This window comes from Thamnophis elegans, chromosome 1 (genome assembly GCF_009769535.1).
Source record: "Thamnophis elegans isolate rThaEle1 chromosome 1, rThaEle1.pri, whole genome shotgun sequence".
Lineage (NCBI taxonomy): Eukaryota > Metazoa > Chordata > Lepidosauria > Squamata > Colubridae > Thamnophis > Thamnophis elegans.
This window is the reverse complement of record NC_045541.1, coordinates 45,013,336-45,037,965: the sequence shown is the minus strand read 5'-3', so window position 1 is coordinate 45,037,965 and position 24,630 is coordinate 45,013,336. Positions and strand designations below refer to the sequence as shown.

The 24,630-nt window shown below is 38.9% G+C and overlaps 1 protein-coding gene across 2 annotated transcripts in view; it reads left to right on the top strand.

Moving 5' to 3' along the window:
* The window catches only part of HNMT (histamine N-methyltransferase), a 28,417-nt gene extending 4,225 nt beyond the window's left edge, over positions 1–24,192 (top strand). The window contains exons 2-7 of one of the 2 annotated variants that reach the window (XM_032228824.1): positions 3,321–3,464; positions 5,155–5,207; positions 11,285–11,392; positions 16,101–16,231; positions 16,565–16,658; positions 23,633–24,192. In XM_032228824.1, coding sequence (XP_032084715.1) covers positions 3,334–3,464; positions 5,155–5,207; positions 11,285–11,392; positions 16,101–16,231; positions 16,565–16,658; positions 23,633–23,988 — 873 coding nt within the window. In that variant the 5' untranslated portion in view covers positions 3,321–3,333 and the 3' untranslated portion in view covers positions 23,989–24,192. Of the gene's footprint in view, positions 1–3,317; positions 3,465–5,154; positions 5,208–11,284; positions 11,393–16,100; positions 16,232–16,564; positions 16,659–23,632 lie in introns of both variants that reach the window. The other variant, XM_032228833.1, reaches the window with a different exon arrangement.
* The last annotated feature ends 438 nt before the right edge of the window (positions 24,193–24,630 follow it).

The window sequence follows — 24,630 nt, the reverse complement described above, 5'->3', positions numbered from 1 at the left end:
TGCGGCTTATACTCTGGTACATTTTATAGTCCGAAAAATATGATATTATTATCCATTAAATTGGTTTCATACATCAGGTACATCCCTGCTTCCCTTTTTCAAAATCAACTGGATGCTACTCTTTGCTGAAGTGTGAATAATTGGTAACTATGAACCCATGAACGGTTGGCCGAATAGTTATAATGGTGGAAATGGATTGTTTGCTATGGTGGCCCTCCGGATTCTTGGATTCCAATAATGGTTGAGAATTAAGGGGCCTTCCCAAGCTATGAGAAAGTGATCTCATTCCTATTGGATCTTCATTTTGTTGGAGGTGGGTGGGTTGTAGTCTATCATCAAGCTTAGTGAATGATGAAGAGTAATGACTGCTTGCTTAGAGTTAAATAAAGATAAAGTAGTCTAGATATCATCGGTATTTTTATGGCACCCACTCCAGTGTTCAGACATGAAACCCACAATATTCCCAGGTGTGTCCCAGACCAGATTAAAATGCATTCCTAATTTTATTAGAAAAATAAAATAAAAATACAATAAAATAGAAATGATATTACATTTTGGAAACTTATTCAATAAGCATACATTTAATGACCAATCTCCCAAACTTCAGGCTTGTGACTCAGGAAAAGTCTTGCACAAACTTGTTTCCTAAGTTAAATTGCAGCAGAAAAGATAGGGCTAACGAGATGCAAGATACTAGATATCGAACAGGCAAAAGAGGTCATGGATAATTGGAAAGGAGCAGTCCACACTAAATTGAATGTTGCATTACTCAAACTTGCACTAATTGTGACCTACCTGTACCTTTTCCCCAAGTGACCGGCAGGCAGGTGGCCTTGCACTGTTAGGTGAACTGCTCCGAACTTCAGAGCTTCCAGCGCATGAAGGACTATCTCTCTCCAAAACAGATGGAATGAATTCCTCTCCTTCCTTTAAAAAAAAAAGAAAGATTGAATGTCCTCCCTCCAAAAGAGGTTGAATTTATATACCTGTTGAGTTTCAGGCTGCTTAAGGTCCATGATCATTACTAACTTTCTAAAGTTGAAAAGTTTTGCAATCATTCATAATTCAGAAATTATAAATAAGGGCAAAATACATAAAAAATACAGGGGGCAATGAAAGTGAGGGGGTGATTCAAATGACTTTTGTTACACAAGTAGTTCTTGACTTATAACTACAATGGGCGCCAGAGAATTCATCGTTAAGCATTGTGGTTGTTATGTTAGGCAACATGTGACCACACTCGATTTTACAACCTATTTCTGATGCAGTTGTTAAGCGAATCACCATTGATTAAGTGAGACATCGCATGATTGGGACTTGCGACTTTTCCTGCCACCTTCCCCAATGACTTTGCTAGTCAAAGTTGGCTGAGAAAATCACAAAGGCTGACACTATGAGGGTCATAAGTGAGAGGACCAGTCATCATTGTTTTCAGTGGTGTCATAACTTTAAAAAAACAATGCTGAATGAGTGGTTTAAGTTGAGGATTGACTGTAATGCTTTTCTTTCTTTTCTTTTTTTTAACTATTTTCATTTTGTAGCCCACACATTTTAACATGGTTTGGGAAAAGCCATTAAAAAAAGCAACAAAATGTTTTTCTCTTATACATAGGAAATCGTATACGTATACGTATACGCATCATAAATTAGAAGGGATATTTCAGGGAGGTGAAAAGCCTGGCTGTAATGTGAAGAATATAATTTGCACAATAATTTAACGGTAGGCTGGGAGGAAGCTGAGAGTGGGAAGAAGATAATCTATATATCTAACTGTGTGTGTGAATAGGCAAACACTCAGACACAAACACATTGTAAAAAATTCAAGGGCCTATAAATATACATAAGCGCTGAAAACAAACGGTCCATTTGTAATAATAAATGCAAAGACACGTTTCCTCTAATGTATTGGTTATCTCCTGTTGTGTTGATGTATTAATATAAAAATAGATTATTATTATCATTTGATTTTTCTCCTACCATTCCTTAGATATATAACTCAAGGCATCCAACATACCTAACACTCCTCCTATTTTCCCTACAACAACAACCCTGCAAGGTAGGGTGGGTGAAAGAGAGGGACTGGGTCAAGACCACCCAGCTGACTTTCATTTCATTTTCATTATTCCAAACCCGGATATATAAGCAAATATACCTGTGTGGTTTTCTACATTAAAATACAACATGAAGCGTCCTTTTGGAGTGTATATTGCCACTAATAATATATTTCTCAAATTCATCATTATCTCCACCATCAGTATTCTCCCCTTCCCATCTTCAAAAATTAAATTTTATTTTATCATCTTTCTATAATGCTATTTCCTTTTTGTTTTGGTCAGCCAATGTCGTATATAAATTGCCTAGTTTTATCTGTTCCAGAAATTTTCTATGTTGCTTTCTAATATGTACTTCCTGTAAACATATAATGTTCAATTTCAATTTCTCTAATTTATTAAATATTCTTCTTTTTGCTGTTAGTCTGTTTATATTGATGGAGATTACTTTTATTTCTTCCTCCATGCCTTATTGATTTATAGATTTAGTTGATCTAGTCATTCTTAGCTCCCTCTGCTCCTTCATCTCCTTGGCCCTTGCTCCTTCTCTTAATGCTTTCTCTTCCTGTTCTTTCTCCAGCTCCCTTTGATCTTTCTCCTTAGCTTCCTGGCATTTAGCTCCTCCCTCTTCTCTCACCAGCATCCTTAAGCAGGATTTAGTGGTCCCTGTTTCTATTTGAATTTGACACCTCTGTATCCAGTAGTCTACAGTATAATATTCTGATAGGATGGGCAGCAATCACTTCAGAACAATGCCTCAGGCACCACTAAAACTTTTTAATTGACTTTTTTCCCCTTCTAAAAAATGTACACTATTGTAAGTTTAACTTTCCCCTCCTAAACTGAACCTATTATGTTTTTTCAAATGCCCAAGGGATTGCCAGGATAAAACAGAATTTGAGCTAATCTTAAACTGGTCCTACAATATCCCCTTAGAGACACAGAGCTACTGTATCTTCCAAAACATTTCTGGGTAGAAATTCCTTATTATTACTTAGATTCTGATTCTGTTTTCAAAAGAGCACTTTGTTCTGCAGGCAGCCAAGATCTTGTGGCAAAATCTGGCAAAAATGACAATATGCTGTTTGATCAAATGCTTTCCTTACTTGCTTTACTTGCCTAAAGTAAGACCTTAAGCCTTGTAACGGTCTCAGAGGTTGGATTGAGGTGGTTCTTACTTTTTCCATCCCTCTTCCTTGTCTCCTGCCTTTCCAAAATGTGAGCCAAATAAGTGTACTTTCTGTTTCTTTGACATCTATCTTTAAGCAGGTTGGTGATCACCATGGCCATGAGAAGCTTGTTCTTGAATCACAGTCATTATTTTGAAGCTTTTCACATCTTCCTCAAGAAGTCAACAGAACATCAGTGCATGCTGGACTTCATTCAGAAAAAGCTGCCACAATTAATATCCAGGTAAAATATACGATAGTCATGTTCTTAGAAATATTTGATAGATGCTTTCATACATGAGATTGATGGAAAAAGACTAGATCAGTTATGGCAAACCTTTTCAGCACTGAGTGCCCAAACAGGAACACACATTCAGGTGCATGCATGTGCATGCGCCGGAGTGCTAGAAACCTGAAGACCAGCTGGCCAGTGAGCATGCACAATTGCACATGCTGACCAGCTGGTCTTCAGGTTTCTGGCATTGCATGTGCATGTGCACCAGCCAGCTGATCTTCACACGTGCTGGAGCACAGGAAACCTGAAGACGAGCTGGCTGGCACACACATGCCTGTTTTTGGGGCTTTTTCAGGCCATTTTTCAGGCTGTTTTTTGGACTGGTTTTCAGGCCATTTTCAGACTGTTTTCATGGTGCTTTGGAGGTATTTTCAGGGCATTTTCCAGGCCATTTACAGGACACATTTGGGTTGCTTTTGGGCCCAAAACCAGCCCACAAATGGCCCGAAAAACAGCCTGATTTTGGGGCATTTTTCAGGCTGTTTTCCAACACTTCAGCGCCCACAAAGACCAGCTGGCCAGCATGCATGAAACCAGAAGAGCAACTGGTGATGGCATGCATGGCATAGGTTCGCCATCACGAGATTAGATAATCCCAGATTAGAACTGGTTTGGTTCCAAATTTTTGTTGTTTTTAAGTTTTCAATTGGTTGGGTTTTATAATAAAATATGATTTTATATGTCTTTTAATTTTTGACTGGGAGGTGCCCTGAGTTAATTGAAAGGTGACTAGCTATATAAGTCAATCTGAGTGATCTTTTAATGTATTTAGTTGTGTGCAATTTAACCTTTCATTCCACTTCATCCAACCCACTTCTTTTCCTTCTTTTTTTTAAAAAAAATAGTGGATCTCTCTAACACTATTTAAAATTTCCATCAATATATCCCATTAGCATTTTATTTTATTTTTTTACTTTTTTTGCTGGTTGACATGTTCATCTAAAGGAGCTGAAAAGATTTACTGCTCTTGTTTGTCTGGTACGTAGTTCAGTTTAGGTTTAAGCAGTACATGCTTATCTCTCTCTGATAGACCAAAGTCACTGAGACTTTAGGGATGGGGGGACACAGTGGATCAGTGGCTAAGACGCTGATCTTGTCAGTCAGAAGGTCGGCAGTTCAGCGGTTTGAATCCCTAGCATAATGCCGCATAACAGGGTGAGGTCCCATTACTTGTCCCCACTTCTGCCAACCTAGCAGTTCGAAAGCATGTAAATACTATAAATAGAAAATAGGGACCACTTTGGTGGGAAGGTAACAGCGCCCCATGTGCTTTTGGCATTTAGTCATGCCAGTCACATGACCTTGGAGACATCTTCAGACAGGGCTGGCTCTTCGGCTTTGAAATGGAAATGAGCACGGCCTCCTAGAGTCAGGAACAACTAGCACACATATGTGGGGGAACCTTTACCTTTATCTTACTTATCTCTCTCTGATAGTTCAAAGTCACTGAGACTTAAACTTGTTCCTAACCACAAGTCTGCAGTCCATCTACATAGCCCCATCCTGAGCACCCTTAATGAGCCACATCAGGCTGGAATAAAAGACTGGGGTATGTGTATGCCTAGAGGACATCTAGAAATGCAAGTCCCTGAACTTTTCGAACAGCTTTTGATGTTATGAATTTGTCCTTCTCTCCTAGCATCAGTAATGGAAAAACTGAAATCAACATTCTAAGTGTCGGTGGTGGTTCAGGTGAGTCGAAAACACAAAGGTATTATTAAGCAATCTGAATTATGAATGCTGTTACATATGCAGGGTATTATATTGCATTCATGTACTTGGAGGAATTTAGAAATAATTGAAAATATACCTCCTGGCAAAAGGATGTTCTGCAATGTGGGGATGAATGGGCAAAAAAGAATCAGATAATGAGAATAATGTGAAAATTAAACCTATATATAGAATCAGATACTCTCAGATACTGTGTTTGTTTCATATAATTCTGCAGAAGACTGGAATGTTGGCTAGCCCCTCCGCGCAAAAGAAAGAATGGGATAGGGCTTTTCAATTTCTTATTCTGTGTTTCATTTTCTTTGTGACAAATGACTTTTTGAGCATATAAGAAAGGCCTTCTGGATAAGGCCAAGACTCATCTTAGTCTAGCATTTTGATTCTCATGATACCCAGCCAGATTCTGTGGGACTTGCAGCTTCTCCAGGACTCACATTTTCACTGGTGAAGGCCAAGTGTGTGGGAGCTTTTGCTCATCTTCAGTCGGTACAATAGTTACAACCCAGTGGTAGGATTCAATTTTTTTTACTACCAGTTCTGTGGCTGTGGCTTGGTGGGCATGGCATAGCTTGGTGGGCATACTTTGATGGGCGTGGCAGTGGAAGTTTACTGCAAAATCCCCATTTCCTCCAGATCAGCTGAGACCTGGGAGGCAGAGAATAGATGGGGGTGGGGCCAGTCAGAGGTGGTATTTACTGGTTCTCTGAACTACTCAAAATTTCCGCTACCGGTTCTCCAGAACTGGTCAGAATCTGTTGAATACCACCTCTGTTACAATCCTTTTTGACTTAGGGTAACTTTATAACAGTGATTTATGCCCTTATGACTTCAGGTTTAAATGAATGTAGCACACTTTATGCAGGGTTGCTCCTTTGAATAAAGTCTAGAAAGCAAAGTGCAATTGTATAAAAGATAAGGATCCAGACGGTGAAGATGATGAGTCACTTTAACATATAGCCCCAATGATATTGTCTGCCAATAGGTTTCTAAGCAACCATCTGGTGTTCACCTACATACCCCAGCTCCTGTTTACATGCAGGCCCCTTTCTTCTAACTGGAATATTCCTATTCCGGACTATCATCCCAAGAGTGAATGTTAGGGACCCAAGCCCACTAACTAACTAACTAACTAACTAACTAACTAACTAACTAACTAACTAACTAACTAACTAACTAACTAACTGGGGTAGAGTTTGGAAGCAGATCTTCTTAGTGGTAGCCCCAACACTTTGAAACAAAATACTCCCTGAAGTTCATTTAGCCCTCATCTTGCAGGCTTTCCAAACAGTGTAAACATTCTTGTTCTGACAGGGGTTTGAGCAGTACTGATATTAGGTGAGGGGTTTTTGTTTTTGCTTTTTTTTTAATTACATTTTCTCCCAAACTTTTGGATTTATTGGAAATTTAGGGATGCTTGAGTTTGCTATCTATTTTACTACCAGAATTTATTTTTATTTTATTTCATTTTGAAGTGATTGACTCATTACGACTTAAGTCATAAATTACTATGGAAACATTTAAAACCAAAACAACAACAACCCCAGAATAGGAGCAATTCAACCTTAAAATGTTTTGCCTTAGTCACAATGAAGAACTCAGCCCATGCTGTAGCAGTAAAAAGAGCTGCTGGCATCCTTATTTATTGACCTGGCTTTTTTCTTCTGTTTTTGGAATGGTATGGGTTTTGTGGTTAAAAAGACCAAGAAAGGATGCTTAAATGTAGGGCTGAGACGAAGACATGGGGCAAAATGGAGAAGGGGTGTTAACTGGTTTCTATGGATAACATAAGGGATTTGGTGTCTCAGTGGCTAAAACACTGAGCTTGTTGATCAGAAATGTCAGCAGTTTGGCCGTTTGAATCCCTAGCACAGAGTAACGGAGTGAGCTCCTGTTTTACTTGTCCCAGCTTCTGCCAACCTAACAGTTCAAAAGCATGTAAAAATGCAAGTAGAAAAATAGGGTCCACCTTGGTATCAAGATAATAGTGTTACATGTGCCTTTGGTGTTTAGTCATGCTGGCCACATGACCATGGAAACATTTTCGGACAGTACTGGCTCTTCGGCTTTTGAACGGAGATGAGCACCACCCCCTAGAGTTGGGAATGACTAGCACATAATTGTGAGAGGAGCCTTTAGCTTTACCTTTACCTATGGATAACATAATTCTATGCATACATTTTCTTGGCTCAAGAGCTACACTACATGTTGTGTAATAGATCAAGGATCTCATTCTGAAAGTGGTAGAGCCAGGACACAGGTATGTGTGTGTGTTAAGGAATGTAATGCATACCTGAAGACTCTGCAAGACTTTTGCCCATTAGCCTCCCTCTTCAAAATAGCACCCAAAGGGGGCTCAATCTTTTGGAGAGCTGCCATATTGATCAGGACAGGCCACTCTATTTTTCACTCGTGTAAATCAATAATGAAGAAAAACTCCAAACCTCTCTTGCTATGAAACAAATATTTGTCCTGCTGTCTTAAAATCAATAACTCTAATAATTGATAAAATTATTTTTAAATCAATAACTCTAATAATTGATAATCACTGAAGTGGACTGTTTAAAGTGGCACAGTGGTTAAATGCAACACTGCAGGCTACTTCAGCTGACTGCAGTTCTGCAGTTTGGCTGTTCAAATCTCACCGGCTCAGGGTTGACTCAGCCTTCCATTCTTCCGAGGTGGGTAAAATGAGGACCCGGATTGTTGTTGGGGGCAATATGCTGACTCTGTAAACCGCTTAGAGAGTGCTGAAAGCCCTATGAAGCGGTATATAAGTCTAACTGCTATTGCTATTGCTATTGCTAAATACCATACTACCATACCATACCATACCATACCATACCATACCATACCATACCATACCATGAAACAAAAAAAACCAACCAATGGAAAAAGTCCTAGTGATTGATTAAATCTGCCCTTTGAGAGCTTTTTAATTTTAATTTTATTTTATTTGTTAAGTTTTTGTTGGGTGATAGATATGTGTTTATTCCAAGTATGTTTTAACTCATTTACTGATGATTGACCTACTACCTCTCTTGGAAGTTGGTTCCAAGTTTCCACTATTCTTTCTGCAAAGTAATACATTCAAAGTGTTATCATGCCATGCCATACCAATTCAATTTTGTTATGTTGTTCACTGGATACCGCCAAGCAGAAAGATTGCACGACTCATGAAGACAGTGATACTTATTTATAGCACTGGTGGCTGATAGCTGAAAAGTAAGAGGCAAGTAATACGATTTCAAATGATTAAGAAACTGGCCAGAATTGGCTATTTTATAGGACCAGATGAACTCCATTATCTGATCCCCATTCAACTATTAGTGTCTGTGGTAGGCTACTGGTATGCAGCAGAAGTCATGCTAAGAGTAACGGGACCTGCATCTGATGATTTAGCCCACCTCCTAGGTCCTTTGTTCAGTATTTATTTTTTAGTGGCAAAGTCTGGGCAAGAAAGAAGAAAATTGAGGATCACATGTAGAATGCTAGTTGCTCAATGTGCTCCAAAGTTTTGACACAACTCTTATTAATGTGAATGATTTTTTTAAAAACTTTCCAATTCTGCTACTGAAGAAATCCTTCCCGGCTATTCATTATACTAGTGTTAACTGTTGGTATGGAAAAGCTTGTGAGAGTAAAATGCTACATTATCAAAACTAGGAATGTAGGATAGTGGTGGGATTCAATTTTTTTTTTACTACTGGTTCAGTGGGTGTGGGTTGGTGGGTGTGGATTGGTAGGTGTGTCAGGGGAAGGATACTGTAAAATCTCCATTCCCTCCCCACTCCAGGGGAAAGGATACTACAAAATCTCCATTTCCTCCCAATCAGCTGGGACTCAGGAGGCAGAGAAAAGATGGGGTGGGGCCATCAGAGATGGTATTTAATGGTTCTCCAAACTACCCAAAATTTCCGTTACCGATTCTCCAGAACTGGTCAGAACCTGCTGAATACCACCTCTGATGTAGGCGGTCTACCTTTAAATGGTCATTTGAATAATGAAGTGGTGTCCTTCCCATCTATAATAAAGTGTGTTCTGCTTATAGCTTTATATCTTATTAATGTGGACAACTCCATCCCCTTCTAATCGCTGAAGACATTTATTGTGTGGTAAAATAGTGACTCTACTTTGAACAATCTATTTTCTTGAAAAGTTTAATTGGTAATTTAATGGCAAACATAGTGGTAGCCCTTTAAAGGTAATTGCATCAGAGTCCTTAAATAATTTCTAGAGCTTAAACTGATAGTTGTCAATTGATTTTCAGGCTGCCAGAGAACTGGCTCCGAAATGCCCCAAAGCCCTTGTTTGCATATAAATAACTAAATGAACTCAATTAAGGTAGAAGATTAAATTACAAATCAGGAGTTTGAGGTGAAGAGGAGCTTTTAAAATAACCAAGGGCAATGGATTGGTTTCTTGTGAATGGGGATGGATACATTACCCATTCGATCAATAAAAATACAAGATATCCAGATGAGTCAATAATAGCTCTAGTTATCCCAACCAGCTTGACCATATTGGCTAGGAATGGTGCACTGGAAGAGCACTAGGCTACCTTAAGATAGTTCAATAATGATTGAATCTGGCATTTCCTTCCATCTTCTACATGTAAGTTTAAGAGGCTCTTTGACCAAATCCAACATAAATACAATGCTATCACATGCAATACCATTAGCATTTTGTTTCTTTTTCCTTCTTTTTCTATTATAATGAATTGTTTTTGCATTGTGACCTTAAGTCTCTGTTTAGAATTGGCTAGCACTGAATAGCTGCCAATTATGAGTAGGTCTGTCCGTTATCTATTTCAGCCTCTGGGTATGATAGATCCATTTTATTTCTTTGTAAAGGATCGTATACATAAGTTGAGATAATGGACAGATGGATGGATCCCTATCGAAGGACCATAGTGTAAAGTATCTTCTAAAAGTGATACAAATGATAGATTTTGTTAAGCCTTTGTAGTATCTATGGTGTAACAATTATAGATTGGAATATCACAAACAAATTTGATCACAATATTTTGGAAAAGATATTATAGAGCTAAGAATACATATAAAATGGTCAGCAAAAATGATGAATAATAATTTGTCCAGGAATAAAAAATGGCAAGTAAATGAGGACAAGATAGGAATAAAAGATCCTATATCTGGTTTGGAAAAAGCACATGGCAAGAGGTTAAAGTAGAACAAAGGTAATACTTCTATACAAAAAATATAATAAATATATATTTGCCACATATGTGATGGCAGCAGAATTGGGACAGTTTTAAAGTACGTTAAAACAAATTAATGAGTATAAAACTATTAGGTATAAAACTAATGAGTAGTAGTCATGGTGGCTCTTCATCACCATCAGGCTCAGAAGCAGATTGCTTATCGATTCCATTTGCTGGTGTAACACCAGTGATAGAATACTATTGTACTCATGTTCATACGAGTTGTCAAAAGAATACTAGCTACATCTAGCCCAATCTAGTTGTTCTAATATTCAGCCATCATAGTAAAATTGTCACAAGGTCCTAATAACGATGGGATATAATTTGATCATAATAGAGCAGGGGTGTCAAACTCAAGGCCTGGGGGCCAGATCCGGCCCATGGGTTGCTTAGATCTGGCCCGTGGGGTTGCCCTGGAAACAACAAAGGACCAGTCCACAGGCATCTGACAGAGAAAACAGAGCTCAGGAGGGCCACCTGTGGCTCTCCCGAGCTCTGTTTTTGCTGGCAGAGGGTTGCAAGAAGCTGTTGCGGCTGAAAATGAAGCTCGGAAGTCCGTTTTAGCTGGCAGAGTGCTCAGCCCACCACAGGCTCGCCCCCCCCCAGCCCTCCCCCCCCAGGTCAAACACAACCCTGATGCGGCCCTCAATGAAATCGAGTTTGACACCCCTGCAATAAAGCAATGCTTTTCATCTTGCCATTCTCTATATGCCATTTGGAAACTAATTTGACATTTGCACATGAACCAAATAAACCCACACAAACGTCTAGCAAAAAAAATGATTAGTTTTTGGTTTCTTTGTTCTTCTTTGTGTCCTAGGGGAAATTGACCTTGAGATTCTTGCAAGATTACAGTCGGAATACCCTGGCGTGATCATTCATACCGATGTGATAGAACCAAATGCAGAACAAATAAACAGTTACAAAGGTATGCTTAATGCTGCAGCTTTTGCTGAGCTCCACGTCACTGATCCGTTTGTCCCTCGGTGTTCTAGAGTTCGTTATGGAAATAACGTGCTATTGAAATGTTTCTCTGAAACATCCATTTATCACATTTCCACTGAAAGGGAGGAAGAGATACAGCCTGATGTTTCTCAGCATGGTGGCAAACCAGAGGGTGTAAATCCCTGCTTAAGTGACAGCAAACACAATGCGCTATTAATGCTATGGAAATGAAAAGGGGAAATTTTGCCACTGTTGTTTGAAAAAAATAATAATTAGGGATTAACTTTCTGAAACTTCAAGCCAGGACACAAATATTGATTTTTCTCCATGAGTTGAAAGAGGACAAGGCTGCTTTCTTGAGACTATTGGCGTTCTTGGACATTTGAAAAGCCTCAAAACAGCTGCTATGCTTTCTGACATTGTGTACTCTCTACAATCTTAAAACCCTCACTTATTGACTAACCAGCTAAAACAAATTAGCTGGTTATTGTTGCCACCTTCCCAGCTCCACTCAAACTTTTTATAAGCAGGTAGGTAGGAAAGGAAAATGCCCCGTTTAACTTGACAGGATGCCTATAAGGCCTCCTTAGAAATAAAGTGAAGCTAAAAGCTGGCATATGCTTGCCACATGCTATTTTCTGCAAAGGCCTCTGCATGGCAGAGCCTGGTAGATACCAAGGGTGATGTCCACAGATATAGTGGGTGCCCGTAAGATCACATTTCCTTTTCTACTATGAACTAACTCTCCCTCCCTCCCTCCCTCCCTCCCTCCCTCTCTCCCCCCCTCTCTCTCTGTTTTACAAGGCTATCCATAACACAATGTTAAGTTTGGCTACATACTTCATATTTCATAATTCATATTTCCATTTAGGGAAAGAGTTCCCCTCTTGTAGGTTTTCAAATAGTCTTTGGTAGGCAGCCCAGAATTTTTGATATATTGATAGACATTAGATTTCTTCTCACTCTTCATTTTCCCATTGTCTGTGTATCAACTGTCTGACAATGAAATAAAAAGAAGTTCTGGGGCATGTTACAGTATCTTCACTGTCGGTATAGATTACTTGCAGAATGCTATCTGGCCTTAAAATACAGAGAGTTTCATTTTGGTCATAGAGCCTAGGAACTGATAATGGAAGAGGGCTGAAAAACAGCTACGGCAGTTAAAAGTGAGACCCCTCACACATAGAAAATGCACACGTATATAATATGCACCAAAGTAATTATTACAGAGCAGGAAAAAATAATAAAGCACCACTGAAATCAGAAATACGTAACAAATAATCATCACTCTGTTGCTGAATCTTGACAATGTCCCTAATGCTGTCTCAAATACAGTGTTAATAGCCTTTCTGAGTGAGAAAACTCTATTTTCGACTATAGGTAGTCCTCAACTTACAACTATTCGTTTAGTGAACGTTTGAGGTTACCATGGCACTGGAAAAGAGACTTATGACCATATTTCACACTTACATAGTTGCAATATCCCCATGGGAACGTCAGCAACCTGCAGCTCTGGAGCCGCATGTGGCTCTTTCATCCCACTGCTGCGGCTCCATTGCCGGTTGGTGCCAGAATTTTGAGAGGAGCTTCTGGTTGAGAGCGGGGAAAAGGGAATGTCAGGAGGAGACTCTATAGAAAGAGGTTGGGTTTTACGGTCAGCTCCGCAATTGATAGGGCTTTCAGTTAGGACAGGTAGAGGAAAAAGGACACCGCACTAGGAGGAGATTCTATAGTGGGGGAAACGGACCTCCGGTCGGCTCCAGAATTGTACAGGGGGCTTTATGGCTCTTTGAGTGTTTAAGGTTGCCAACCCCTGCCCCATGGTCACTTGATCAAAATTTGTACACTTGGCAACTGATTCTTATTTATGAGGGTTGCAGTGTCCTGGGGTCATATGATCACGTTTTGCAACCTTCTGACAAGCAAAGTCAATGGGGAAGCCACGTTCACTTAATAACCCTGTTATTAACTTCACAACTGCAGTGATTCACTTAACAATTGTGGCAAGAAGAGTCACTAAATAGTGTAAAACTTACTCAATGACTATCTCACTTGCCAAAATCAATTTTGGACTCAGTTTGTGGTCTTAAGCTGAGGACTATCGGTATTACAGAGGAAAGGACCTGCCATAAAAGGTAAAGGTTCCCCTCTCACATATGTGCTAGTCATTCCTGACTCTAGGGGGCGGTACTCATCTCTGTTTCAAAACCAGAGCCAGCGCTGTCCAAAGACATCTCTGTGGTCATGTGGTCGGCATGACTAAACAATGAAGGCACACAGAAAGCTGTTACCTTCCCACCAATTTTTCTACTTGCATTTTTACATGCTTTCGAACTGCTAGGTTGGCAGAAGCTGGGACAAGTAATGGGAGCTCACTTCGTTAAGCGGCGCTAGGGATTTGAACCACCAAACTGCTGACCTTTCTGATTGACAAGCTCAGCGTCTTAGCCACTGAGCCACCACCAGTGGTGGGTTCCTACCAGTTCTGACCGGTTTGGCCAAACCGGTAGTGGTTTGGCGGTCTGGGTTGCTGGATTCGGCAGCGACCCAGGTCTGCCACGCCCCCAAACCAATTCTCCCAGCGGCGCCATAGGAACTGCAATCTTGTTTTTTGCTTCTACACATGCGCAGAGCATTTTTTATTGCACTGCGCATGCGCGCGCAGCAAATTGGCAGTAGTGACTGCTGGAATCCACCCCTGGCTACCATGTCCCTTTTTCCATAGAGAAACATTATTCTAGACTAGCCCATCTTGCCACCTTTACAAATGGGAGACTTTGAGTAAACTTTCTTGGGATGAGCGAATAGAATGGGCTACTTCTACCTGAAGGAGGTTTCCTGGAAAAACCTGGTCCACCTTTATAGATTAAATATATAGATAAATATAGGTTTAAAAAATAGCATTTTATATTGAATCCAGAAACTCATTGAAGCCCATAAAGCACCTTTAAACCTTAGCTTATGCGGCAATAACCTTCTGAACTATCTTCAAAGACAAGTCCATATAAAGTACACTACAGTAATCTGGTGTCCAATAGGAACTTTTTTTTAAAAAAGCGTAGGTTAGAGGAGTAGAATAAGCAAAGAGAGAACATTTCTCATCTTTGCAGGGAGGTATCATAATCAGATCCTTGAGAAAAGTAATATTTCTTTTTCTGCATTAAGTCAGCGTCTGTGATATTCTGAATGCTCTGAGCATGCACTCAGGATTTCAGATCACGTAACAGAACCCAAAATAATGGAATCGTGGTTGATACAGTCTTACAGTATCAGTGACGGAGATCTTTATTGCTTTTGGGGAGTGAAGAAAGCCACATCCTTTATGAGTTTTCAGTGACAGAGTAGGCACTGTCTCCTTTTACTGGAAATTAAGAGAATATTGTAATCAGGAAAATATTCCAATGTCCCTTAGTTTTCAAGATGACCCTGAAATCAGAGGTGATTTCACAAGAAAATGTCAAATTACACCACAGTGGGATTAAGATCTAGGTCAAGAACCTTGTGGCTTTTTGGTTTTTATGAAATTACAACTTTTATTACCTACACCATGATGGCTAATTGTGCAAGATGCTAGGTACTGTAATTTCATAACAACACAATGAGTACAGATTTCCATCCTTCTAGAATTAAACCAAACTTCCATTTTTTTTAATAGATCAAAAACCAGTTTTAGATTAAATAAAAATACTTAGGGCATAGTTCAGTGTAGTACTGTAATCTTATCACAGCTCAAATAATAGCAGTTTTATGGCAAAACATTTTGGCCATTTTCTCCTCCAGGTAGGTAGGTAGGTAGATGGATGGATGGATGGATGGGCGGATGGAAGATAGATAGATAGATAGATAGATAGATAGATAGATAGATAGATAGATGGATGGATGGATGGATGGATGGATGGATGGATGGATGGATGATTGATGATACATAGCTACATGGATGGATGGATATGTAGATAAATGATAGATGGATGGATGCATGGATAGATGGATGGATAGATGGATGGATGGATGGATAGATGGATGATGGATGATAGATAGATACATGGATGGATGGATGGATGGATGGATGGATGGATGGATGGATGCCAAGGAATTTCTAGAAGCTTGACACTCTGACAACCATCAATAGACATTTACAACATCTACATATTATGCAAAAGAGATAATCAACCAGTTCAAAAGAGAAAAAGACTCCAGCACTTCCCACCAGTAATCAAAAAACTGCCAAAGAGCCATCAGTTAACAGCCCAACAAAAGAATCTTAAGACTGCACCCACCCACACAGACAGGCAAGACACCAGAATATAAACTGACAGCAAACAGTACTCCTTACTAGATGATGATGTTACCTAGTTAGGGTAATGAAAGTCTGCAAGAAAACAAGCAAGCTCAGAGAGCACCAAGGACCCCCCCCTTACTTAAATAAATCATGTTTTCCAAAATGAGATAATATGAATATATTGTTGGTCTATATTGAAGTATCAGAGATCTAGATCAGATTTCAGAAATGCAGCAAAATGTACCTCCGCTTCTATTAAAGTGAACAATGGATAGCATCCGAGAACTGGTCTCACCAATGGCATCAACGTCATATTAAAAGTTATATGGCTTTCAGCTGCTTTAAAAAGACTGAAATGAAAATGTATTCCATATTTGCAAATGAGATAAACTGTGGAGCTATCACATTTCAGAAAGTGTTGCAAAGGCATCAGATCTCAAGAACATAAAGTTCACTTGGCACGAAGAGACATCCCTGGAATATGAAAATCGAATTATGGACAGCAAAGAGATGGGAAAATGGAATTTCATCCACATGATCCAGGTAGAACAAAGCACATTATTATGTGGCCAGATCACTGTTACTGAGACATTACATTAATGGGCTATTTTTCATGCATGGTGTATTACTTCAATATTACAAATTTGCTCTTTTTATTTATAAACTATTTTCTCTCGCTGTAGTTTTACCTTCTCGACCTGATAGTTATTCTGCTCTGTAGTGACTGGGGTGGGGGAGATATAACTCAACATACAGAGAGGAAGATTTTGCAAATATTTGAATTACAAAATATGCAAAATATTTGAATGATTTAACAAAACATTCCAAGAAATCTGCAAACCCATTTCACCTTGAAATGATTCTTCTCATTTTTAGATGCTATATTACGTAAAAGACATGCCAGCTACCATTAGATTCTTTCACAGCCTCTTGGAAGATGGGGCCAAACTCCTCATTATTCTTGTTTCAGGTAGGTTCAAAGCTGAATCCTAAGACATGTGATTAGTGTATTTGTAGTATTTTATTATTTATGTACCAGAGGTAGTCCTCAGCTTACTACCATAATTCAGCCAAACATCTCTGTAGCTAAGTGAGGCATTTTAAAATGAATTTTGCCCCATTTTTATGATCTTTCTTGCCATAGTTGTTAAGGTAAATCACTGCAGTTCTCACATGGTTGCAAAAAGTGATCACATGACCTCGGGACACAATATGAGTCAGTTGCCAAGTGTCTGAAGTTTGATCATGTGACCATGGGATGCTACAATGGTCATAAGTGTGAAAAATGGTCATAAATCACTTTTTCAGTACAGTTGTAACTTTGAGCAGTCACTAAATGAACTGTTGTAAGTTGAGAACCGCCTATTGAAGTAGTCCATAATGTGGAAAACCCTATAAAAAGATTATATTGGCCACCAGGAGGCACTGTAGGACCACTTTCAACCTCTTTGGGAATCATCAGGTGCATATAGCCAGATGTTATTTTATGGCAGGATTGAGCAATTCATTTTCCAAAGGGGCCACATCAGAACCTGGGGTTGTTGTGGAGGGCTGAAGCAATAGGCCTGTGAACGTGCATAGGCATGAATGCACGCACACACATATGTAAAAACTATTTGTCAACTGTTTAAACTTTGATCCAGAAACTGATATATGAAATCAGCCAGCTTTCCCCCATGTGCTCTCTGCCTTATATTACATTTAGTCATGTTGCTATTTCTTTGAAAATAAAACTCAGATATGTCACCAGGAATTGTGCTCCGCCTGTCCATAGTAAAAAACAGATTATATTAAAATATTAGAACTTATTTGCTGATTTTTCATTTTATGGATATAAAGAGTGATCTACCAAAAATATATAGAGAGAGTGACAATCAATATAAATATAACCCCCCAAAATTCATTAGTCCCATTGAACTCAAAATATATTTATTTCGAACAGAAGTAAAAAAGAGGAAAGGCACAGGGTCTGAAACACTTTAACTCATGGGAGGGAGGGAGGAGTCCAATTTCCATTAATGAATTCATTCATGTGTTTACAATTTTTTCAGAATGGCACCCATAACACCTGACTGCCTGTGGCATTAAGCAAATAGCTAGAAAGTTCTCTCCAGCTATATGGCTGACATTTTTTCCATGTTACAACTCCTCATTTCATCCAATATTGTGGTGCTGGGTAAAAAGTCCACACTAGGAGGGTTATGTCTGAAACCTGAAAAAAAAAAGATGTATTCAGGTTATCTGAAAAATAAAATACCAAAGATTGCAAAAATGAAGCATTTGTTTTTATCTGACACTGGGTGAGCAAAGCAAATAACATTTTTAGGATTAGTACCTAATGCAAGTCTTATGGGTACAACCAGCCAAAGTTAAGCACTTTCAGGTTTCATTAATTTCACAGTTTGCATTTGTTACTCTCGGGTTTATGTTGTGGATAGAACAATATGTACACAGGAAAAAGGGGAGGGATGGAAAAGAGAGTTGGGTTTATCAAATACCTTTCACAAAATAGCAGCCTAATAATACAGAACCAGCTCAATAGGACTTCTGGCTGCTTATGTTCAAATACACACTTCCTTCTAGATTTTTGAAAGAGTTATTTATCTGGTTATTTTTTCAGTGAAAACAAAAACAAGATTTTTGTCAAATGCTTAGCGTGTAGCAAAACATTGCCCTTTAATCTTGAATTACTAAATTAGGGATTATTTCTCATTTCATCTCACTAACTTTAGCCATATGGTTATTCTTGTAAATAAAGGAGCCATGATTAGAGGTGCAGTGGTTAGAATGCAGTATTGCAGGCTAATTTGCTGACTGCCGACTGCTAACAGTTCAGCAGTTCGATTCTCACTGGCTCAAGGTTGACTTAGCTTTCCATCCTTCTGAGGTTGCTAAAATGAGGACCCAGATTGTTGCAGCAAAATGTTGTCTCTGTAAACTGCTCAGAGAGACCTGTAAAGCACTTTGGTATATAAGGCTAAGTGCTATTGCTAAAGTAAGGATATTTCTTTAAATCTTAAAAAAAAATCACATACATATATACATACAATAAAAAATTATGAAGGGCATTCTTATATTCAAACCATAGAGACATGGATATATAAGAGGTACCCTAAAGAAACAGGACATCTCATGCATCAAATATATGCCTGGGCTATATCTTTGTAGAAAGAAGATACATCATTGAATGCCCTTTTCTCTTAATATGTGCATATTGAAAGCGAGTTAATCAAGGAGAAAACTATATTAGATATCAAGTGCTGACTTTATACTTACAAGAGAAATATAATCTTAAAGCTGTATTTCAGAATAATTAGTTATAAGTTCCTCGGTGCAAAACATATGTATACAACAAGCCAAATTTTATATTGATTATCTACCCTATGCTGGTACATCTTGAAGCATCTGAAGAGAAAGAGGACATTTACAAGAAATTAGAAAAGGGCAAAGAAAAAAAACGGGCAAATTTACTCTGACCTGATTTTGGATATTTTTAGTTATAGACTTTTTAAAAACTCAAAACATTTTTCTGTCCCAAGTCTGGCACTCTTATTCCATTTTGAATTTTATTCCATTTATCTCTTCTCCAGCATACTTAGCAGACACAAGGAATGCAACAGGCAGGTATGCAGAAACGCTAAGTCAGGGATGTCCAACCTTGGTGACTTGAAGACCTGTAGACTTCAACTCCCAGAATCCCCCAGCCAGCACGCACCCCCCTGCTCTAAGCTAACTGAATCTAGGCCACCTATCAGAAAATGTTTATGGGGGCATCCATTGGAACTGAGATACATCCATGTGCAATTTCTTTTCTGCCAGCCGTTCCTCACTTGAGTAAAAGATAACAAAAGAAAAAAGATAACCAAAGACAATCAGTTAAGGAAAGGATGTCACATTCCATCATTCAGAGTGAATAGTGTGAGGTACAACAGAGTAGATAAACATCAAAAGAGTTGAACGAGCAGAGGAACAGAAGGAGTCTTTGCTAAAATAAAACTTTCTTGAACGTAGTCAATAAAACAACCTCTAGCACGTTGGTACCAAGTCTTATGTCGAAAGCTCTCTGATGCTACTCATACCTGTTCTTTGCAGTGCAGCCTGCCTAAGGAGGGATTCCCAGTGAGTTGTGCTCAGTGTGCCATTGCCTCCTCATCTAATAAAAAAAATGTATCTTGTGAAATGGAGAGTAGGAATCTGATAAGAAACACGTGGGACATCAGATCTGCCCATATTTCAGTTGTCGGTGAAACCAGGCCAGCTATGAAGAAAGATATAGGGTTGTTTTTAAAGATAATATCCTCCTCTCACAGCCAGTTTGCCACAAAGTCTTAAAAAACACCAGTCTGGCACCATATGTTCCATCTACAGGGAGTGATTATAATAATGTGCCAGTCAGGTAGTGTATAATTGCTCCGTTTCAGAAATGGCATTGAGTCACAGAACACCGACACCAGCGCATTCCTTGCAATTAGTGCTCGGCATTCATTTCCCACCACTGGGGGAGGGAGAGACAGGGAAAGAATAAATAACACAAATTTGTTGTGCGGCATCCATTTAAAGCTGACAATGTTTATGTTTCCGAAAGAAACTCTTTAAAGACTGACTATTTTCCTCCTCCAAAAAAAAAAGGGCAGACAAGTAGCTTTATTAACATGGGGGATTTGCAGTCATACTTCTCAGCAGGCCCTCATTAGTCCTGAATTTATTGCTTTCCTATCCAAAGGGGCCAGGAGCTTTGGCTTTTTATAAATGATTCACATCAGAAATGCTGAATCATGCCACCAAGGGTACCAAATAAATGAATTAGCCTGGTGCCCCTTCCCACTGTTCCTGCTAATATATTTTTCTCTCTCTTTCTCTCTCTCACTCTCTGTGGTAATATCTGTATAGCTAACATGCAAACAATTTTGAAATAAAAATAGCTCATTTCTCACTGCAAGGGATGTGAGCTGGGTGACCTAAGATTGCCAAACATTTTGAATAATTTGGGACATCTTTATACTAGAATTTCATGATTCTAATGAAGGCCTCCTATCCTGCCATCCTGTCACTCTAATACAACTTTATGGTACATTAAAGTACCACAAAGTACCATAAAGCATGTAGCCCTGGCTTATTTTAGGCCTACTGTAAATCAGGATGACCCTTTGTCAGAAGACTGGTATTTTCTCGCTTCTCAGTCTCCGTGGACGCTTCTGAATTAATTACAATTGCCTATGTTGGGAGCATACAGTATATAAGCCGATCTCTCAGCTAAATCATATGAAAGTTAATTAGACTTTAATTAATCATGATTGAAGCTGTACCTAGATGCGTACATGCACTAAATGGACTTCCTTTCTAGTAAACAACCAGGATTAGGCTGAATGTACTATTTTCCTGCTTTAATGGATTTACGCAAACCTTTACCTTTCTAATATACTTTCGATGTGCCTGATAATTTTGGAAATCAAAGTCTAAAACATCAGGTGGGAGAAAACTGACAGTCTCTATCCAAATATTTGTTTATAAGATTTCTGCCTCAGATTTTGAAAGATAGTACACAATACGGGCACCCCATTTTAAAGATGATTTATTCAGATTATGTTAAACAGGGATTACAGCTGGTCCTTGAATTATGACCATAATGGCACCTGCCCATCTCTGGTATAAGTCATGAAAATCATAAAGTGGCTGACTCATGGGATTGACCCAGTTTTATGATTTTTTTTGCAGTGATTATGAAGTGAAGCAATGGTTCACTAAAGGTGCAGTTTTGCCAAAAACAGACATAAATGTTGGTTTTTTGCAAAACCATTGTAAAATGTGATCATGTGAATGCAGTCTGGTGGCCAAGTGTCTGAGGTACAGTCATGTGATGGGAGAGCAAAACATTGGAATTTTGAATCTGGATTGTGAGTACCCCCAGGAAGGTTCATTGTAGTCTCCAAGTAACTGATTGTAAGTCGAGGACTACCTGTATTTTCAATAGGTAGAAATGAGAATGCAGCTTTGAAGTTCAGGATATCTTCGGTAAACACACACACACACACATACACACACACATTTCCACATGTCCTTGTTGTTCTACCAGACACATAAATAGCCATCATTGTAAGAAATTAATTTCCCATCCTTCAGAAAGGATATATTTTGATACTATATGACGAGATACCTAAGAAAAGGCAATCATTATTTACATAATCACTTATCTCAATATCTTTCCCTGAACGTCTGTCTGATTGGAGATTCAAAGGATGACTTTAAACTTGAATAAATGTAAACTATAGTTATTTATCTTTGGCAAAGTCAAGAGAGGGGAGAGGACACACACACACCACACACATACACACACACACACAGAGAGAGAGAGAGAGAGAGAGAAAGAGAGAGAGAGAGGAGATAGATTACTGTGAAAATGCCCAAATCCTTCTCCCTCTTCCAATAAAAACATTTTATTTTAAATGTACAGTTACGTGTGGTGATCATAACCTTCCATTGCTAGAATGATTTCACTAGCCCCTTGGGCAATTGCTTCCAAAGTGGCTCTTCAGCCCAGCTCTAAACCTGCTCTTCTAGACGATTTGGAGATTTATCAACCGACTTCTGATTTATTTGTATGGGTGGTGAGGAGTCAATCATGAGCTCAGCTCATGAGCCTCAGTGATGTTCCCATTCATGGTTGGAAATGATCTTCAGTTTCTAAATTATGTACAAAGCTACAACAGCACTGAGAGAGATTGAAAAGAGTAAGAGGTCTCCTTTAAAATATATAACCACCCCAATTGCAAAATATGTAATCCCACCCCTGTTCACTATGGATAATGTTCATAAAGATGGCCTCTCTAATTGGTTTGTGTGTTGAACCAACTTGGACCTAGATTTGGGATTTTTGTGGCCTGCAAAAGTGTCAAAAAGGCAAGGCATGTGGCAACTTTCTTATTTGAGACCATCTATGTGTTCAGCCTGGCACATTCCTTTTTCTTGATATCTAGTTGCCAAAGTCTTTTTCTTGTCATTCTGCCCATATTTTTGCCTCATGTTAAATCTGTGCATACTGTCACTGACACTCCTGAACCAATGCGGTGAATTGATTTTCCTCAGATTTCTCCCCAAAATCAATCTTTTCGAGTTAAGAATTAGTATACCTACCTAACCCAACACTATTTACTAGCTTCTCACTTTTTCTCTCTTCTGTGGGATTATAATCACTCTTAAAAATCTCCAAAGAGCATGGCCACTGAACAAGGTTGCCAACAATTTAGGGACTTACATCTGAAGGGAACAACATGTGGAAAATGAACCTAAATTGAATTTGATGGAATGAAATTTCACTGTTTTGATTTTTAGTCCTATTTCAAGCCCTGTGTTTAAAATATAGGAAATCAATTCATTGCAAATTATATAACCCAGACAAACAAACATTAAACAACAGCTTAATCAAGGAATCGCCAACATTATTTCCATCAACACTGACAGGGCAAGCTCCTAGTATACAAACAGAGAGCAAACTCCCACTTCTTGCTAGAACTTATGATGTTACCTGTAAAGTCCTCGGACTTACGACTGACAGCTCGGCAACAGCCAGGCGCGCCGCAGCCAATCAGGCGCGACCTGCGGTTGCCGGGCTGTCAGACGCGTGGTCATTGGCTCCCTGTCTGACAGCTCCTGTATAAATAGCTGTCAGACAGGGAGGGGGTGCCGGTCTACTTCTGATGTTTAGCATTGCCTGTAAATAAAATGTTGGTTGACTTACAGTTACCTCAGACGCCTCCCGCCTGGTTCTTTCCGCGAATCTAACATTACCTAGTTGGGTTATGAAATGCCTGCAAGAAAACCACCAAGCTCAGAGAGAGCCAAGGACCTGACAGTTCAATCCTGAGCTATAGATATTCTCTTCTATTGGAACATGTACTATACAAATGATTTATCACTTACATGTTTGTGATATTGTTTATTTGACAGGACACAGTGGCTGGGCCAAATTGTGGAGGAAATATGGTCCTCGTTTACCTCCAAATGATCTGTGTTTATATATTTCTTCTGTTGACGTTGAAGAGATGCTTGACGGTTCTGGACTGAAGTATCAGACTTATGAACTTCCATCAGACATGGACATTACGGATTGTTTTACTGAAGGGAACAAAACTGGGGAACTTTTGCTTGATTTTTTGACAGAAACCTATAATTTCAGTAAAACTGCCCCTCTTGATCTAAAAAATGAACTCACGGAAGATCTTAAAAAGCCTGAATATAGTGAAAGGAGAGGTGACAAGTATTTTTTTAATAACACCCTGACCGCAATAATGATTGAACATTAAAATGGAGAGACTTACTTACAAACCTAATATCTCTATGAACTTGTTTAATATTTTAATAACTGTGTTGTATGTGAAACCTGAGACAAATACAGACAGAAACACCCAAGTGGGATATTTTGTGCCTCAAATTATCATTGTTAAGAGTATCAATACCAGTATGTGTTTGCAAATAGACACCTTATTAATAAATTAAAAGTTACTTTATTGGGATGTCTATCATTATTCCTATGTGAAGGTCCTATGTTGAGATGATGAATCAGGTCTTGAAAAGACAGAAATCTATATTCATCTGGTTGATGAAGAAAGTGTGGTTGACAACCAGTTTGCATTTGCAGTGCCCTCAATCACGTAATCACCATGTTTAAACACCATTTATAACCTTCATGTAATCACCATTTGTAACTTTTCCTGCCAGCTTCCCCAGAAAATCAGTGGGGAAACCTGCAACGAAGATTGCAGGTTGCTGGGTAAGGCTGTCCCCTTACCAGTCCCTCTGTGTTTGCAACATGTCAGCCATTTTTGAATACCAAAAGAGAAGTATTTTCTGAAAGATACTTATATTATTTTTTAAAGCAAAGACAATGGATTCTTATGGCTCTTATTATCACATACATGTGAATCACTATCCCTCTCATGTAACAT